General features: G+C 35.4%; 2 protein-coding genes across 3 annotated transcripts; one reads left to right on the forward strand and one right to left on the reverse strand.

The window, feature by feature from the left end:
- Positions 1-330: 330 nt before the first annotated feature.
- Positions 331-5,002, reverse strand: LOC122316766. Of its 2 annotated transcripts, none has more exons than XM_043133539.1 (7): positions 4,506-5,002; positions 3,912-4,054; positions 3,282-3,553; positions 2,354-2,508; positions 1,943-2,205; positions 1,064-1,126; positions 331-873 (listed from the first exon to the last, which is right to left on the reverse strand). In XM_043133539.1, exons 1-7 carry the CDS (start codon positions 4,750-4,752, stop codon positions 625-627), a joined length of 1,392 nt encoding a protein of 463 aa, XP_042989473.1. In that variant the 5' UTR covers positions 4,753-5,002; the 3' UTR covers positions 331-624. The 2 variants fall into 2 exon arrangements, with proteins under 2 accessions (XP_042989473.1, XP_042989474.1); XM_043133540.1 differs by having other exon boundaries at positions 629-866.
- A 12,262-nt stretch (positions 5,003-17,264) lies between these two features.
- Positions 17,265-19,242, forward strand: LOC122315222 (peroxidase 72-like). The gene is made up of 4 exons (XM_043131027.1): positions 17,265-17,594; positions 17,703-17,894; positions 18,260-18,425; positions 18,650-19,242. The coding sequence occupies exons 1-4, from the start codon at positions 17,367-17,369 to the stop codon at positions 19,060-19,062; spliced, it is 999 nt and encodes a 332-aa protein (XP_042986961.1). The 5' UTR covers positions 17,265-17,366; the 3' UTR covers positions 19,063-19,242.
- The last annotated feature ends 722 nt before the right edge of the window (positions 19,243-19,964 follow it).

Raw genomic sequence — 19,964 nt, forward strand, 5'->3', positions numbered from 1 at the left:
TTTTTTTTGGTACACCTCGAGTTGTGATCAATCACGAATCCATGACCTAGCTCTGAATTGGATCACGAATTTCATTTCTCCAGTTGCTTGGTAGGACATGCATGTTTGGTAAATTGAGATGAAGTTTACCATGTTTTTCTACAAACTTAAGCCAGTTGAGCTGTCCTTAATTACGTAATTTGATCTCGATTGCACGCAAGTTCAATTAGAGGTTCAAAGGTACCATCTAATGTTTGGGAATTCAAAGACAATACCAAGTCCCGATTCAAGTATCTGGCCTTAAAACAATCTTGATCATCAAAATATCTTGATAATATTTTGCTCTTACGCTACAATGAAAAGGCTCATTTATATGAAGAAGAAGAAGGTTTGTAATTTTGATCTATCTGCCAAAAACCATCGTCAAGCCAATACTATTGGAACAACAAAAATTTTCCACTGTATATTGATGGCAACCCTGTGACAAGCTACTAAGCTTAATTTCTTATCTGTACACAAATCTAAAACCTTTCTAAGAATACGGACCATAGCCAGCAGCCGGAGTAGGTTTGGCTATTACTACAGAAAAACTCAAAACTCCCAATTTGGTTTAAAATGATATGGCCCTTGAAAGCCTTAAGCCAGTTAGCTGCTCTTTGACTTGTGCAACACTTCCTTCAGAACAGCAGCAATTCTATGCGCCATGTGCCGCTCTAAAAACATCTCTTTGACCCTTTCATAACCTCTTTTCCCCATTGTGAGCCTTCTTTCAACATGAGTGGCGAGTTTCACAATATTTTTGGCAAGGGGAGAAATCCCTTCTTTTCCAACAGGATGCAGCAGACCTGTCGTCTCATTCACTACGATCTCTGTGGTGCCGCCTGCCGCTGTTCCCTACCAAATGGTTTTTAAGAATTAAACAATAAGAAGCTTCCTTTAGTGCATCAGAACAGAAGAAAATTCCGCTACACTGCTCTTGTTACTTTTCTTTATTCATTTTAATTTCTGAATACTGTTCATTATTCTGATATAGAGCCTTGTCTAGGAGACGAGTGCCAAAAACAAATAGAAAGTAGTTAATTACCAGTACAGGCAGCTGAAATGCCATAGCTTCGATTGTTATCCTACCAAAGCATTCTCCTCGGGCCTAGATGCAAGTTATATATTAGAATGGATTATAAGGATCACGTACTCCAACTAATTATTCAAAGAGAACAAGAAACTTATAAGTGAATAGACACAGAGTGATCAGAAGACCAAGACAATGTAAATTGTAATGATTAAAATAAAACCGGCATGCCCATGACGAAACTCAGTAGATCCATAAGATGCAAAACAGAGCAAAGAAAATAGTTCAAAGCTCTTATGTGGCACCCGTTTCATAATCATCTGTCTCAGACACATTTCATACTCGGTGCCTTACACGCCTTCAAAATGTCTTTTAAGACATGCTTTCATATATCCTGCCACAAGTCATTGCTTTTCAAGCAAAGTAACCGCAAAATGAATTACAACTAAAAATAGAGTATCATCACAAACCCTAGTTCCCCAGACGAATACCAGATTTCTTTCTCATATCATATTTGCTATTATATTCAGTTTTCATTCGTGCATTGCACTTTGTTTGCAGGATATTTTGTTCCTCTATTTAACTACTTGTTTTTCCCTTCTTAGCTGATGAGATGACCAAGATACAGGAAGTTAAGAAGTGGTAGGCAAGCCAAAGGATAGGGCAAATAGTGACTAAAACTTTTTTTATTGGTAATGACATTGTTGCTAACTAATAATCTGTAAAACAAAAACAATCAATGCGTGCATGAAAATAGCCACCCTCAATATAAGATCAATAACAAAGAAACTAATTTAGTGCTTAAAACAAGATATAGCATCAGAGAGAGAGAGAGAGAGAGAGAGAGAGAGAGAGAGAGAGAGAGAGAGAGAGTTATGGGTATAGCAAGATTACCTGGGAATTCTGAACGAGAACATCAATTGCAGCTAGGTAAGGTGCTACAGTCAGAGTTTTATTTACAAAGTGAACTCGATCTTGTATTTTCTTCAGCATTACAAAGTTGCGTAATTCTGACTCAAACTTGGTCTGAGCAGTCATGTCACTTCCAACAATAATTGCATGCATTGCTGGCACCTTCAACTTCTTCTCTTGAATCAGTTGCAAGCTTTCATAGAACGAACGCAGAAATAAATCCTGGCCTTTTCCACGTGAAACACCTGTTATATTGAGTAACATAGCGCCCATAAGCTATGAGTATACAGAGTAAACCTAACAAGCATTCTTTTGGTGTCAATTGGTCTGGGTTGAAGCAGTTGCAACCACAAAATGCTAGCATATTTGATAACATCAGTAATAAAAGCATACTGTTTATGATAGCAAATAGTAAATCTTCATTTCGCACTCCAAGTGACTCCCTGACATGTTCACGCAAAACCCTTTTCGCTACACTGTCTTCAGCAACTTCCATAAGTTCCTTGCTATTTCCAAGGTGAACAACATGGGTATCAGGCATTTTAATTCTGCAGAGAGCAAATGAGTGGAAATATTATCCTCAGCATTCAATTGAAAAAACAGAGAATTGAGGAAAAAATATTGCCTTATGAAATACTGGATCCCAAAACATAACTGCATTTGAGAGTTTCTAACCCATTTAACCCACCAAACCTGCCAGAACTGTAATAAATCAAATGTTGTCTCTAAGCCCAGGCATGTGTATGTGTTTATGTGGTTCTAATGATGGATTTGGGTTGGGACTGATCTCCCCTTTGGGCCAAGGTCTACGAGTTTAGTAGTTCAATTAAAACATTTAGGCCTTGTTTGGATTCAAAATGCATCTTAACTCATCTCATCTCATCTTATCTCATCTAATCATTACAATTTTCCCAAATTCCCATACAAAATACAATAACTAATTCAACTTTTTCAAATCTCAAAACAAAAATAATATTAAAAAAATAATATTTTAACAATGAGGATATGCAATAATACTGGAAAAAAAGAGGATATGCAATAATACTGGAAAAAAAGAGACCACCATCCAACATCAATTACCCAGCTAAGGTAAAAGCTAGATGGAAACACAAAGACAACACTCTATTGAAAGAGAGAGTATCCTCATTTGAAAGAAGAATGAGGCACCATATAAACAAGGAAAAACCTTTTATCAGATTAAAGCCTTTTCCCTCTTAGAACATGTCCCAAGTTTATGATCGACTAACCCATAACACATTAACGTAACTGCATCTATAAGGACTAAACTAAATGAGTTCGCATTAAGATTTTAGAAGCCTACCTCAAGCGCTCATGAGTCCTACTCTTCCAGTATTCTGCCGTTACATGTGAATCAATCATAGCACCAGCAACCAAAGGCAGGTGCTTGACATAGTCCATTTTGAAGTAATGCCCACGCATTTCATGTATCCACCACAACACTTTTGGTAGAACACGAGGAACATTTTCCTTGAGAACAGCATCTAGCCATTTCCCAGCAACTGCTGTGTTCAAAACAACCAAATCAGCTTTGAGGGCTGTGTCTAAAGCTTGCTGACCTTTGGCAGAGAAGACCTAAAAGTGTGTATATGGAGGTATGATTAGAAGCACGAGACATCAATCAAACCCTTCAAAATTAGCACCAACACTGCATATTAACCATATACAGACTGAAATTTAACACACAAACAACAAGAAGATTTTCCTTAAGAAAGCCACAGCAACATTTTGGTCTAAATAGTAGTACTCTGAATATTAGACCAGGTACAGAAGGCAGACTGCTTCCTCTATCGTAAAAGATTAAAAAAAAATACTCACCCACTAGGAATTTGGGCTCAAGTGGTGACGGGTTGGCTGGGATTTGATAGGCATCAGGCCAAAAACTTAACAAGCAAGACAAAAGATCAAATATATAAGCCAATAAATAAATTACCTGCACTCCTCGGTCTAACATCTTATGGTCCAAACTGTAAATAACTTCATCAGATTCAGGAGGCTTTTGGATTGTAATCCAACAAACCTCAGCACCAACACTTCTTAAAAGGAATGCAAGCTCCATCAGCAACAATGGTCCACCTGAAAGAATATGGACAAAAATATTTAAAACAACGAAGTGAAAGAAGATGACCGTGCAGTTTTGTTAGACAGAAAGGAGTTAAACGGAATAATATCTTATGTAATATAGCATAGCACTTCCACGCAGAAATTGGTTTTGCAGTCCTCAATAAAAACTCAGTTATCAGCATATAAATAAATATATGAACTCAACTCGACAAAGCGTCAACATCTGTTAAATTGGGCCTATTTTACTAAGGAATAATCAATTGTCAAGGTGTTGTACATCTCCCAATCATAGCATATATTATCATAGACAAGCACTGCCCCCTAACGATAAATACTAGAGAACGAGAGAGAAACTTACAAAACCAAGTATCACTAAAAACTAACTAATGATGCAGTAAAAGAATAGTGAATAAATGATTTTGGATAAAGCAAGTTGAATGGAAGAAGCGATAAGCAGAGCTACCAGAAAGAGAGAGCTCGTGCGAGACGAGAAGGACGAGCTTGGATTTCATAAAACTGAGTGGACTCGCCCTGGACCCGGACCCCGAAACCGAGTTAACCCACTTATCCACGATTTCGGGGTGGCGATCGCATGAGTCGAAGGCGGATCTGATGAAGAACGCGATCAACGTGGAGACGGAGAGCAGTAGAAGGAGAGCAAGGAGCCAGCGCTTGTGCAAAGCGACCCACCCGCTCGAGTGCTTCGCCATTTGTAGGGGTAGGGGTTCGGACTACGAGCTTCTTCGGCATTCTAGGGTTTGGATTCGGGTCTCGGCGCGGTTCTCTTTGCACATTTGGCTATGCGGAATTGGCACTCGTAAAATGTAAAGATGAAAGAGGGCTTTGGGTTTTATTGAGGATTTCGACAAACGACAATGGCGTTGGGAACTTTGAAGCTTCGCAACAGTCGATGGAGAATGGAGACAATCGACTTTATGAATAGTATCGTTTAAAATCCACTTGAGATTTGGAATATATATTGAGTTGTATATACTATTTAAATTAGGTAACTTTATTCCTAATGTGCGTCACAGATATTTATATTGGTTGTTGTAGTTTGACTATTAGATTTAAAAGATCTTAGGATTCTTATCAAAAAATTAAAAAAAATAAAAGATCTTAGGATTAATACATGGACGGCAGAGTTTTCCACTAAATTGGATTGGCCGAAATTTGCTTAACTTATTTGTAATAAGAGGTTTGGATAGTGAGTTGAGATGAGATGAAATTAAAAGTTGAATAAAATATTATTAAAATATTATTTTTATTTTAAGATTAAAAAAATTAAATTATTTATTATATTTTATGTAAGAATTTAAAAAATTATAATAATTCGATGAATTGAATCATTATAATTTTTACATGCCTAAAAAACATCTGCCAACCTAAACAAAACGATAACTTCCAAAAAGTATTTCCTAAACATGTTGCAGAGAAAGCAATCTGTTTGTTTGTTAGCATGTTAGCAATGATACATAGAGAGTTTGCTAGAAATTTGTGTTGTCATTTTCACATATAAGTACTTGAAACGTTTTCATTTTCCTAAAAAATCAGATATGAAAAGGTTCGTATTCTATGGACCACACACTTCTGAGGATTTATTTGTATTTTGTACCTTTTGATGTTATTTTTCTTTTTGTGTTTTTTTATCTTTTATTTTGAAAGGGGTTGCTGTAAATTTGAAGCAATGGGACATCGTTTAGAAGTGTGTTTCATAATGGCTATTTATTTTTTTTATAAGTACAAATTTATTAATATCAATTAGAGTAGCCGAGTATACATAATGTATACAAGAAAAAATATCTAGCTAGGAAGCATAATTAGATACAAGGAAATCATGCACATTAAGCGCATGATAGAGTTTTACTAACTAGACCTTAAAAAAGATATCAAGTAGGTCAATAGAAGTTGTAATTTGTGCCAAAGAGTTAATATGGATGATATACTATGCTGAATGGGTTACTGCAGCCACTACCAATGCCACACCAACCTTTTATCGAAGGACTTCTTAATTCAAATGGCTTTTATCGAGGGGCTTCTAAATTCAAATGGCTTTACACAGCTTGTGAGCAGTTGTTGACTGACTCACTAAGTACAACCACTTCACACCCCTAAAACATCTCTACATTGCCAAGATAGTGGTTGAGCAATTCCTAAAAAATGTGTTCAAATACCATGGCCTACCCAATTCAATTGTATTGGACCGAGACAATACTTTTAGCAGTAGGTTTTGATAGGAGTCTTTCACTCCCTAAGAGGTGCAGATGGACATGAGTACTCCATATAATCTCCAAACCAATGGACATAATGAATTTGTCAACAAATCCTTAGAAAATTATCTAAGGTGCTTTATGGGGGATCGACCAAAAGATTGGGCTATATGGGTTCCCTTAGCCGAATAGTGGTACTACTCTACTCAACACCGCTCAACCAAATATGCCCCATTTGAAACCCTCTATGGGTATCCTCCATTGCGGCTTCTTAGTTATGTGCTGAGAACTGCCCATTTGGAAGCTTTGGAAGTCGGCCTTTGTCTTCAACCCTAAGAGTATGATAACCTAAGAGGGAAAGAATAAGAGTATAGTATCGAAGATTGGGTGTACCTTTGTCTTCAACCCTACCGGTTTAACTTTGTGTCCCACCACCAAAATCTCAAGCTAGCACCCAGGTATTTCAGGTCCTTTTCAAGATCGTGCAAAGAATCATCCTTGTTGCTTATTACTCAATTTGCCAGTCAAAACACAAATATACTCAACATTCCACATCTCACAACTCAAGAAGAACTTGGGAAATAGGTTCACTCCAAAGCCGATGCTTCCTCCAGTAGATTCCATGGACGTTAAGGATGTTAAAAAAAAAAAAATTGGAAAATCGGACCAGATCGACCTTGGTCTTGAACTGGTTTCTGTAATGGCAAAATTGGTGTGAACAAGTTTGGTTTCGGATCTAAGTTTTTTAGGCTTGGACTAGACCGAATCGGTTCTATATAATATATATTTTAAATTATTTTTTAATATTATATATAATATTATTTATATTATATATAATATATATAATAATATATATTAATTTAAAAATAAACTGAAATTATAAAACTTTAAACTAAAATTGATAAATCACATCAATATTTTTTTATCACTTGAAAAAATTTTAAATTTAAAAAAAAAAAAATCCTAAGCATCAAAAGATTTGAATTTATATACCAAAGTTGTAAATAAGATTACTAAAATATTATCTATGGAAGTAGTAATTGAGCTTTCCATCAACATTGCTATATATGTTCATCATATGATATTATCAACCTGCATGCATGTATATATATGTTTTAAAAAACATATATATATATATATATATATATATTTTTGTATAACTGGAACGAACTAGACCGAAACTGGTAAAATTGGATATAACAGTTTAAGGGAGTAACTGGTGCGTAATCAGTTTTTTGAAAATACAAAATTGATATATACCGATTCAGTCTTAAATTCTGTTTAAAACCGAATTGAACCGGACTGGTTACACCCCTAATTAACGTTTTGAAATTAGAACATGAAGAAGTGTTGGGGTGCCTTCGGACAAAGTCTTAGAACTAAGCATGGGTAGAACTCCTGGCTCAATGGCAAGGACATGGGCTAGACTAGGCTATGTGGGAACTCTACGACCAGCTCAAAGAAGCATATCCGTATCTTATGGGCAAGGTGCCCTAAAAGATGAGGGTTTGTTAATGGTGTGAAGGGAGATGGAGATTAGGAAGGATCTGAGACTGGAAGTGTCAATAAGTACAAGGAAGAACTATAGCTTATCAAGAAGTACAAGGAAGAACTATATTATGTGGGCAATGTTGTCTTGTTTGTTTTTAAAGATGAGGTGAGATGAGTTGAGATTAAAGTTAAAAGTTGAATAAAATATTATTAAAATATATTATTTTAATATTATTTTTATATTGAGACTTGAAAAAGTTAAATTATTTATTTTATTTTATATAAAAATTTAAAAAAACTGAAATGATTAAATGAGATTAAAAATTTTAAAAAAGTGAACGTGGCAGCGCATGAGACTCACTACGTTATTTCTTTATGCTTTTAGTCTTATGTTATTTAGTTGGACCTTAGTGAATTAGTTAATGGGCTTAGGCCCATAGCGTAAGCTTTATTTGAAGATTGTTATTTACTTTGTTGTTCGGCCTTGGCCTGTGATAGAACAATGCAGTTATGCCAGTTATCAGAAAGTAAACGAAAGATTATGATCTCTCTCTCTCTCTTTTAGGTTCTCACCCTCGAAATGAATTATTATAGAAATCAATTTACATTTCACAAGGAATTATTAGGGGATAGAGAGAGATTTTATAATTGTCACTGCTAAGTTGCAATCTGGTTTTGGGTTTTCCAATCTTTTATTTTAGGCAAGTCTTTTGCTAGGGTTCAAATGAAATATGCTTATCTAGTAGAACCTTGGTGAAAAAAGATTGCGTCACTTCTTTTTTCTCATACACAAATTCCATTTTGTTTCAGCTGTCGTATTACAGGCACTTGGGGCTGCCTCAGTTGTTGTTCCGAGTTTCAATTAATTACTATGTGCTCGATAATTCTATACAGATGGTAGATTTCGTAACCTACGTTATTTTAGATTCTAATTTACAGTAACATATCCAACGTGCACGATGATTTAGAATAACTAATCACACAAACGTTAAAGCATGCTGTTTCTACATACACACAAAAGATGGGCCTGATATGGTGCTTTTTCAATGGTGACCTCATGAATTGTGTGCTGATTTAGATTTTGAGTCTCCTCTCATGCCATGTCAATTTTTAAATTTATTTTTATAATACCTATTTGTACATATAACACTTCTAGAGTAAATATGTTGTTTGTGTGACAATGTGAGTACACGTTTGGTAAACCTACAAGCATTTGCCCCTTGTATATTATTTTCAACCCTATTATTATGTAGGTAACAATTTATAGGTCTAACTCATCCTATAAAATTGATTTAAAAAAGAGATTTATTCTAACTTTATAAACATATCTAAGTCCTTATTCACAGGTAATGTGAGATTTATTTATTAATATTCTCCTTTACATACAAATCAGTATTTTTTCTAGTTCTTGTCAAGTAGTATGCTTCTATTTATCCTGTGATAGACTCTGATACCATGAAAAAAATTTATGAGCTTAATTTATTTCATAAAATTAATTTAAAGAAAAAGATTTACTCTAACTTTATAAACATATTTAAGATCTTATCTATAAATAATATAGAATTTATTACTCAAGATAACTTGTTGGATCTGTGATAGTTTTCTGCTTGCTTGAGATCTTGATGGCTCTGTATCGGTCTTGCTAGATAATACAAACATAATTAATGCTTTTAAAAATCTATTAAAGCATGAACCATAATTTCAAACCTGGAAAATGACTCGTTATCTTCCAGCAACCGAAAGCCCTTGTGGTACACAGTTTTATTAGCCACTCTGGCTAGATTTCAAATTGGTTCTTGTTGGATTCCTGATGGTGTCAGTTTTAGGTCTGGTCTTGCTACTTGCTAGAAATGGCACCATAATTAATGGGCCTATTAAAAGTGTGACCCTTTTTTCAAACCACGAAAATGGATTTTATCTTGTAGCAAGCCGAAGTCCTTGAAAGTCGATATATAATTAATATCTTAACACGTGTACTTAAATAAAATAAATAAATAAAAACCTAATGTAAAACTTGCCAAAAAGATTAGGATATTCTTTGCACGTCCTGTGGAGCCGAGACTGCCAAAACAAGCAAAAATCATACCACCATTAAACCTTAAGCCACCGAGACTCGTGCCAAAACAAGCAAAAATCATACCACCAAACCTAGTCTCGGTGGCCAAAACAAGCAAAAATCATACCACCAAACCTTAAGCCACCGAGACTCGTGCCAAAACAAGCAAAAATCATACCACCATTAAACCTTAAGATTGACTCAAAGTGATAAAGGTCTTTACCTTAGTAGTATTCTCCTCCTAAAGTTTAAGGTTCGAATTCCATCTAGATGCAAGTAATTTTTAGAAGTCATCGAATTTGATGATTTTTTTCTTAAATTACTCGATTTGTACATGTAAAAAATTTCTTTTCGAGGACCTATACACCTACAAGTGTTCTCGACTAGACACCTAATGCCAATAAAAAAAAAAAAAACTCTATAAACAGTCACTTTCTCATCTTCTTTCTATACTCTACTGATGTGATTAATTATATCATTTTTTTTAGTATAAAATAAATGCTGAGTTCCGCCATATCAATGGAGTGCGTAAAAAAGATACAAAAGTGACTGTACATAATATAATTGATAAAAAAATCATACTATCATTTGAAAGTGTTAATTTAATTGTAAATTTTTGTTTCTACGAAGTTTGATTGATTAATCATTAAAGACTTTTTAAGTTCAAGTTATTCACAAAGACATTGAAGGAATGAAAGTTTAATGCTCGTTACTTTGAGTGCAGGCCCCTCTACTGCTCGTTAGAGTCGTTCACAAAGACTTGAATGCTCGTTACCAGAGGTGGAACTACTAAGGGTCTTGGGCCCCCCAAAATTTTTAAAATTATATGAAAATTATAATTTTAAAGGTATTTTTATAAAGAAAATTATATGAAAATTAGTATTTATCCCCCCAAAATTATTTTTTTTAAACTTGTCCCGCCAAACCAGATTTTATGATTCCGCCCCTGCTCGTTACCATGGTAATTATCACTAGACCTTTTTCTTCATCGAGTAAAACGGAAGGAGGGAGCATAGCAGCACCCTACTCATTGGGAATTGGACGTGAAGGCAAAGACGAGAAGTCACATGTGCTCTATTAAGTATAATAGACATATAAGTCTAATTTTTATAACTTTATACACAATTATATATGTTTTAAATGAGGGGCATTTTTGTAATATAATTTGTAAAAGTAATATTACCTTACACAAGTATCCTTGTTTTAAATCGTGATTGTATAAAAGATTATAAAAAAAAGTTGTATGTATCTTAAATCTCAATCCCACTAGATCGAGAGAGTACTTCAATGAATATGTAAGTAGTTAATACTATAGTAAACTCGTTCGATTTCGAATCCTAAGACATGGTAAATGTCAAATCGATTGGGAGTAATCCAATGACTATGAGCTGCCACCACCTTCGATACGCAATGTGAGAGCAAAAATGAAAACTCTACCACTAAAGATGCAAAAGTGACTATCAGTACTCATGTTACTGATCAATATGCCGATGTAGAGAATACCCATCAGATTAAGATCGATCACTCATGTTATTGGAAAACTTGGAGAGCTTAACGTGTAGTTGCCAAGGATAAGGACACTATGTTGTGTTCATCTCAACCAACACATTGTGATAAGTGCGCTGATGGTATTAAGCTGTGTTCAACTAGTCATAAGTGCAATCATTTAGTTAGATTAGTGCTATCACTTTATAGACTTTACTTGTATTTAAAATAAACTCTCTTGTTTCTTTCAATAGCAACTCCTTACATTTCATTTGTGAAAGGCTTTGATATTGCCAACTCATCTTTCAACTATTTGTCTAGCTCCTTGAAAACATGATGGTTGAGTACTACAACATTTTTGGTGGTCGGACACCCCAGTACTGCAGCAGTTGTGGCGGAGTGGGTGATCTCCAACCATTCCCTGGGTGGGTGTGTGATCCACCCAGTGGCAAGCTGGTCAGCTTAAGCCACCCCTGGGTGGCACCGTTCTATAGGTGGTGGTCATGAGCCACCCATGGGTGGCTCTTTATTTTTTTTTCCCAATAAATATTCATTTTATTTTATTTTAAAATGTTTTCTTTTAATTAATAATTATCGAAGTGGAGATATAGTTTAATGATGAGATGACAATATCATGGTCTTTAATTTTCAAATGAAGGGATGAGATTTGATCAACTTTAGAGTAATAGATTCTTGTCACCGACAACTACTAGTTTAAGCTAAGTTTAGATGTTGAAATAAATTGAGTTGAATTGAGTTATGAATAGTAGTATTTTGTGGATCCCATTGAGATGCATTTAATTTTTTAAGTTGAAATGAGTTTAATTTTTTTATAAAAAATTAAAAAAGTAGTGAGTCTCGTCAATAATTAATTTGATAACAATTTACCAGTAGATGACTCTAGTTCTTGTAAAATTATGCCTATTTCTTCTCTTGCCAAAAAACCTAGCTCTCTAGTCCCAAGTCATACCCTGATCCATTCTCTCATCTTCTATCTCTTTTAGATCATGTACTCTTTATTTTTCTCGATTTTCTTGAGGCGTTTTTTGTTTTTTGTTTTTGTCATTATCCCAATGCCATTCAAGTTTTTGAGGATAGATATACTAGTTCCTAGTGGATTTCAACCACCATGCACCATGCGCTTCATTATAAATGGAGTATGGAGTCACCACTCCCAAAACCCATGAACCATGCTCCCAAATTCAATCCTTTTCCTAGCCTCCTGATCTACTTGTTCCACACCAGACGTCCCAACTATGTTAATATTTATCAATCGATCTCTTGATTTTAATTCTTCTCTCTTTTTTTTTTTTTTTTTCCTTAAAAGAATAAAAATAAAAACTCCCAATCTTTTCCCCAAATCATCACACGTAGGTACGTCCCTCATGTCTATTTATATATTCATCGATCTAATATCCAAGTACGTGACCACCAGATAAATATATAGACCGGCACATGGACCACATGCTACCCGGCCATGAGATCGAGAGCCCTATCCTATCTCTTGTCGGCAGCAAACATCCATTATTTTTGTTTCCTATTTTTAGAGTATAGGCCGGCCGGTATCTAGGCATGGGAATTGGCTCTCTTAATTACATGCTCCAAAGAAACCAAGTGTAACATATCGTTATTCATTAATTACCACCCTAGAAATTAACATAGTATTAATTATATCAGGACCTAAGTCGTATTAACTATTTAATTTAATTAAAAGAAAAATTAGAGACATACAACTTTTTTACAATAATTTATATAATTATATGAGAAAACCTTAGGACCGGTCGGGCTGTAAATGAGATAAAAACAGCCAGCCAATAAAAACTCAACACGTAAGCCTTCCACCGAGACCTCCGTAGACCTGCATTACATGTGAAAATTATTTGGGACATTTGAAATCAGAAACACGAAACGGAACAGGAGCTTTATGTGGCTGATGAGTTGGTTTACGCTCTTGGTATCGGTCGGATCACTCGGCGAAGTGGTGGGAGGGGTTGTGGTGGAGAAGGTGATGGCGGAGGAGACGGAGAAGCTATCTTCGGACCGGCATATGCTTTCACGGCGGAATGCAGTAGTGGCGAGGCGCTTGCCGGTCTGGAGGAGAGCCATGGCGTCCTCCATCAGCCTTAAATGGCAACAAGCTTGCCCCAGAACCAAGTACCTGCATCAATGGCGTAGAGAGAGGAACTGAGTTAACGTGAACGAGTTTGCACTTGGAGAAACGACCGACTGAATCGCAACGAGATTTTGAAAATTGCAAAACTTCCTCTAATAAATTTGTCTTTTCTTCTACTTTAAATAGAAGAGTTGATTTTCTTTATGCCAAACGAGGCTGGTAAATTAAAGTGAATATTAATGGGTGACGAACAACGAGTTTCATGATGGCAGACGATTTCTCCCACTCGTCTTCTACACTTTCGGGGTCATGCTGAGCTGCGGACGGTGCTGAGAAGCATCGGTCCGTCGGCGCTGTGCTGCGAGGCGTCCGTCGGTGTCGTGTTGGGATGGGGCGTCCGGGAGAAGGGCTATGCGAGATGGGGCGTCCGGGAGAAGGCAGAAACAGACGGAAATAAGCTGATGAATCGATGATTCCTGTGGTTGACCCCATTTTTCTAACACTACTTTTTCCTACGTGGCACTACGTGAATGGATGGCTGTTTTTATCTCATTTACAGCCCGACCGGCGTGAAGCATCTCTCTAATTATATTTTAAATGAGAGGTAGTATTATAAAATAACTTATAAAAATAATATCACTTTACATAAATCATATTCAAATTTTAAAACATAATTATAAAAATAAATAAGTTGTGGTGTGTCATTCCCTTGATAAAATCTTGCTTTCCTAAAAAGGAAGAGCGACCCTACGCGAGCTAGCTTTTTAACGAGAAGCTTAGAAAGAAAGGTTTTACTTCAGCCGGCTAAAAGTGCATTAATTAAGTATAAGATATTTTGCTTATGTCCAAAGTTATTACTCATATTTCCACGTGTAAGGCCATGGACCAACTTAGGTAAGGTAAGTTTAGATAATGAGTTAAGATGTAATAAGATGAGTTAAGATAAGATGTGATATTAAATAAAATATTAATTTTTAATAGGATTATTATTTTGAGATTTGAAAAAGTTAAATTGTTTATTGTATTTTAGGTGAGATTTTTTCAAAATTGTAATAATGAAATGATATGAGATGGGTTGAGAGTACATTTCAATCCAAACCGATCGAGCCTTAGTGCATGCTAGAGACTAGATGCCGTTTGGATTGAGAAACACTCTCAATTCATCTAATCTCATCTCATCATTACAATTTTTTCAAATTCTCATACAAAATATAATAAACAATTTAATTTTTTCAAATATCAAAATAATAATAATTTTAAAAAATAATAGTCTAACAATATTTTATTCAATTTTTAACTTTTATCCAAAACTATCTCGCCTCGTCTCACTATTCAAATAACCTCTAAATCAAAACTTGAAATTAAAAAAACAAAAAATCAAAACTTAAAATAAGAATACAAGGGTGGAACTTATAACTCTAGTTATAAGTTATAAGTTCTAAAATTATAAACTATATTTTCCACTGTGTGTCAGTGGGACCTTTTTGCATTTACTGATAAAAAAAATTGATGTGTCAGATCTTGGTTGATGAGTGGAAAGATCTAACTTACACCAAATCATAATTGAAGATAAAATTTTAAAAGAAATGGTATTTCAGGTTTCACAAGATAAGTTGGACTCAATCACTCCAAAAAATAGACCGCTATATAAGGCAAAGATCCCCACAAATCTGGAGACTTTTCGACATACTCTCCATAGGCTCGGGAAGACTTCTCTATGTTTAGACTAAATTCTTATATTGTATTGAATGATATGTGAGGTCATGACAAATTGTAAAATTACCAATTATAATAGATTTTGCCTCCAAACAAACTATAGACGTATGTTTTTTTGTCGAATCATATAAATTTCTGTATCTCTATTTATTTATTTCTATTTACTTATTTATTATTATTTTATGTATGAATGTGAAGAGCACCATATCGAAATCGAACCACCATCATGGATTAGGAATAACTCTTTTCTCCGTTCCAATCTGTTATACGAATATATATATATATTTATATATATAATATCTCTTGAGACCAAAGAATAAAATGCTTACTAAAAATAAATAAATAAATAAATAAAATATCAATGAAATGTCTATAAGGATTGGTTCTCCAACCCTACCTATAATATTTTTATTTAATTTAATTTATTTATATTATCTTTGTTTTCAGACTAAAGCATTACCTTTTTCTATATATGTCCAAAACTACAAGGCAGGCAAACACTTATAATTACGAAATAAGATTTTCAGGTTGTATGAAATGTCAACATGCATGCAAAATGCAGAGCAGCAGAAGAAGACAAAAATTTAAACAGCCCCACAAACCAAATATGTAAAAGATCGAGATCGCCCATGCACGCAACATCTCGATCGTAAGCTGCGTTGGGGAATTAAGCAACTCCATCTTCTAGAGAAAATGGGGCCGGGGTAAGTTATTTTACGTACATCTTTGATCATACATGATCTTTATTAAATAAAATTTAAGTTATTACTTGCAAAGCAATTTTCGTATTTTAACAATTCGTTTAACTTTTGTAAAATTGATAGATAAATTAAAAAATTCAAAATTAGATATCTCCATTAATCTACTATTAAAAAACTAAGGAGAGACCATATGTTGATTTTTTATTGGATGACGCGTGGTATTAATATCCACGTCAACCAATCAAAGCCTGCGTCATTATCCCAATCATTTTTAATAATTAATACAATCTTGCTACGTACTGATCGACAACTAACATTGTAAATGGAGGTTGACGCCTCTAAAGATAAGGATGTTTGGGTATTGAGTTCCCCGTTCAAGATCATAGGTACGTATGAAAGGGCGGAATGAGAACTTAAATTATCTAATTAAGGTCCGTTTAAATGTTGAGATGTTTCGTCTCATTTCAATATGATTCAAACATCACTTAACACACACTTTTCAATTTCAAATTTTTAATCTTTTCACGTAATCATTATAATTTTTCTAAACTTTCTAGGAAACGGTCATTGTCGACTGAAAAAAAAAAAAACATGGTAAACAGAAATAGTTTAAGGTGCCAAGAACATGGAAGATTCAGCTTGCTGTAAAGGCTTTATAATTAATTTTAATTAATTAGTTGGCTTCGGGTTCACTTTCCTACATAGTCGCACTTGGATGGCACCAATAATTTTTGAGTTCATTTTCGTGTTGTCAACAGAGCAGGTGAGTAAACATCCATTTTTGGCACCATCCTGAATTCTCTATTTCATGATAATGTCTTTCATCTCCTGACCCAAAAACAACCAGGGATATAGATCATACCTGCTGTACTGCAGGTACTTGACCAGCCAACTTATAAAATTCTAGATTAATCTGTATAACAAACACGAATATTTAAAGCTCATGATAAGATCATGACATGGTTTTAGTGATTTTAATCAATGAGTATCGTAAAATTAATACAATGCTAATTAAGAAGCAAAGCTCTTGATTTAGACCTTTCATTCCACCGGTTTTTATGTGAACGATCTAAGACGCAATGGATTGCTATTTTCTGTGTTAAAATAAGGGAACTGATAGAATGCATTCACTTTAAGGATAAAGCTAGGAGTTTCTTGGATATCATGATGAACAAGCAAGCCTAAGCTTGGAAAAGCTACGCGTATACACCCAAGTCTCTTGTTACCTTAATTTTTTGTTCCTTTTTCTTTGACATCAATGTAAAGCTAGATACATACCAACTCCAACTTTTTTCTTCCGTTCCAATGTTTTTTGCTCTCTCTCTCTCTCTCTCTCTCTCTCTCTCTCTCTCTCTCTCTCTCTCTCTCTCTCTCTCTTACTTAGGACTTTATCAAATGTCTACAAAAAGTTTCCCCTATAAATTCCCCCCTAATGCCATTCATCAGATTTCATCATAGCAGGTCCTGAAAATTTCTCTGCCAGTGTTTTATACAGAGAGGGGTCTTGATCTTGAAAGTATTGGGACAAATAGGGAGAGAGACAATAATAAGAATGTTTCAGTTTACGAGCTTTTTTATAGTTCTTTCTCTTTTTGCCTTTGCTCCCCTTTGCTGCTTCTCCCACAAGACCCATGGGGGTTGCCTCTACCCACAGTTTTATGATCACTCGTGCCCAAATGCTCAACAGATTGTGAAGTCCATAGTGGCCAAGGCTGTGGCCAAAGAAGCTCGCATGGCGGCTTCATTGCTTAGGCTCCATTTCCACGACTGTTTTGTCCAGGTCTTCCAACTTCCCAAAACTCATCTCATTTCGACAGGTTATAAAGACTACAATGCATTATCCATCCATGCATGTCAACTTACATCCAAAACTCTTCATATTTTGCAGGGCTGCGACGCATCCCTATTGTTGGACAGCAGAGGAAGCATAGTCAGTGAGAAGAGGTCGAACCCAAACAGGAACTCTGCTCGAGGGTTTGAAGTTCTGGACGAGATCAAATCAGCTTTGGAGAAAGAGTGCCCACTTACAGTATCTTGTGCTGATATTGTGGCTCTAGCTGCTAGAGACTCCACTGTTCTAGTAAAGTGACTTTTTTAAAGCCTTGTCATAACTTTGCTGCATGACGGAAATAAGCGAAAATATATTTTGCATCCCTAAACTATATAAAAGAAAATGGCATTTTTCCTCAGTCCATTAAGATTTGATAGTTAAGATTGTGCCACATGACCTATTTTATTGACATTAATGTCAATCTTTTATAGTTTGAACGTGTAGTACCGTGTGAATTTTGTTAGGTTGAGGTACAAAATGTAAAACTTTATAATATGTTGATGGAGCAAAATATACTTTTACCTAAAAACAACTTTTGGCTAGCCAACATATATGTGTGTGTGTCTATATGTATAGATATATAATCAGAACTTGACCATCTTTTGAGTATGCAGGCTGGTGGACCGAGCTGGGAGGTTCCATTAGGAAGAAGGGACTCCAGAGGTGCAAGCTTGAGTGGCTCAAACAACAACATCCCTGCTCCAAACAACACATTCCAGACCATCCTCACCAAGTTCAAGCGACAAGGACTTAATGTCGTTGATCTTGTTGCGCTATCCGGTAATATTTAAAGAGTTAGCTTGAACCTACCATTGTGCCAAACCATAATCTGGGTCCTTAATTTAAGAATAAATGATTGATGGAATGGGTGTGGAGGAATCTAAATTACCCAGAACACACGAGATTAACCAGGTTTAACTTCAAAACAAAGTCACCATCTAAATTAACCTGGTTTAATTCAGTATGGCAATAAGATTATTGAAGTTTGAATAATTGTTATGCAGGGAGCCACACGATAGGAAATGCCCGGTGCACCAGCTTCAGGCAGAGACTCTACAACCAGTCAGGCAATGGGCTGCCCGACAGCACATTTGATCAATCATATGCTGCCCAATTGAGAACCAGATGCCCGAGATCAGGTGGTGATCAGAACCTGTTTTTCTTGGACTTTGTCAGCCCAACAAAATTCGACAACAGCTATTTCAAGAACTTGTTGTCTTCTAGAGGCCTTTTAAGCTCTGATCAAGTTCTTCTCACAAAGAACGAAGCATCCATGGAATTGGTGAAGATATATTCAGAAAACAACGAACTGTTTTTCGAGCAGTTTGCCCAGTCCATGATTAAGATGGGAAATATTACTCCATTGACAGGTTCAAGGGGAGAGATTAGAAAGAATTGCAGGAAGATTAACTCCTGATTTGCTCCATTATATTACTGCAGTTCCATATATCGAGTGTCGTGTGCATTTCCTGCAATGTATTCCTGATTAGCTAAATACTATATGACATTTTAAGTGCTTGGACGAATATGAACCCGCGTATAATGTACTATATAATTAACGAGTGATTGAGAATGCAAACTAATATTAATCTTTGAATATTATCTTAAGATTTTAGGAGGACTAAAGAAGGGTTAGCAGAAGCTGATGCATCAGTGCCGATGGAGGTGTCAAACTCGAGAGGGGCAGATGTAGCACTGAGAACATGTTCTACAAGGTGGTGTTTAGGTGCAGGGTTACAAAGTTACCGACAATCGGTGAAATGGTGGCCCTGGGAGGAAGACCCTCTTTCTCTCACACGGGCTCTGACGCCATAAAGAAAGTGAAGACAACTTGTTTGATGAATATTCTCAATGACCCTGAGAGTCTTGAGGGACTAGAATTATATTTAGAGTTTTGCTACATACAAGCACAGTCACACACTAATTTGTGTACCAATACTGATTTATTCATATTTAAAATTTAAATTAACACTGTTTTCGATAAAATCTACTTTTTGATCAATCACATCACATTGGTGCATAGATTAGTGCACAATTGTGCTTGCAATTATATTTTTCCTTATATTTATATCATGGTTTACAATTATACAAGATGTATATTACCGTTGGAGGGAAAATAATCATTATACATTGAAACTGCTATGACTAAAAGATACACAATCGGTTTTACAAGGAAAGTGCTAGCCGTTGCTTCTATTTGAGTGCTCAAGTTGATCTTCTGGCGTTGATTGAGTTGGAGCCGTTGGTGATGCTTCTTTTGATAAGTGTTTTAATAATTTATCCGTTGGTATGTGAACACTATTAATACCGATAAGAGAA

Source organism: Carya illinoinensis, chromosome 7, assembly GCF_018687715.1.
Source record: "Carya illinoinensis cultivar Pawnee chromosome 7, C.illinoinensisPawnee_v1, whole genome shotgun sequence".
NCBI classification, from domain to species: domain Eukaryota; kingdom Viridiplantae; phylum Streptophyta; class Magnoliopsida; order Fagales; family Juglandaceae; genus Carya; species Carya illinoinensis.

Coding starts and splice junctions, on each gene's coding strand:
- LOC122315222 (XM_043131027.1), top strand. CDS start 17,367: ATGTTTCAGTTTACGAGCTTTTTTATAGTTCTTTCTCTTTTTGCCTTT. Junction 17,595..17,702: donor TCCACGACTGTTTTGTCCAG/GTCTTCCAACTT, acceptor CATATTTTGCAG/GGCTGCGACGCATCCCTATT. Junction 18,426..18,649: donor TGATCTTGTTGCGCTATCCG/GTAATATTTAAA, acceptor ATTGTTATGCAG/GGAGCCACACGATAGGAAAT.
- LOC122316766 (XM_043133539.1), bottom strand. CDS start 4,752: ATGGCGAAGCACTCGAGCGGGTGGGTCGCTTTGCACAAGCGCTGGCTC. Junction 4,055..4,505: donor GCACGAGCTCTCTCTTTCTG/GTAGCTCTGCTT, acceptor ATATTCTTTCAG/GTGGACCATTGTTGCTGATG. Junction 3,554..3,911: donor TGTTAGACCGAGGAGTGCAG/GTAATTTATTTA, acceptor ACACACTTTTAG/GTCTTCTCTGCCAAAGGTCA.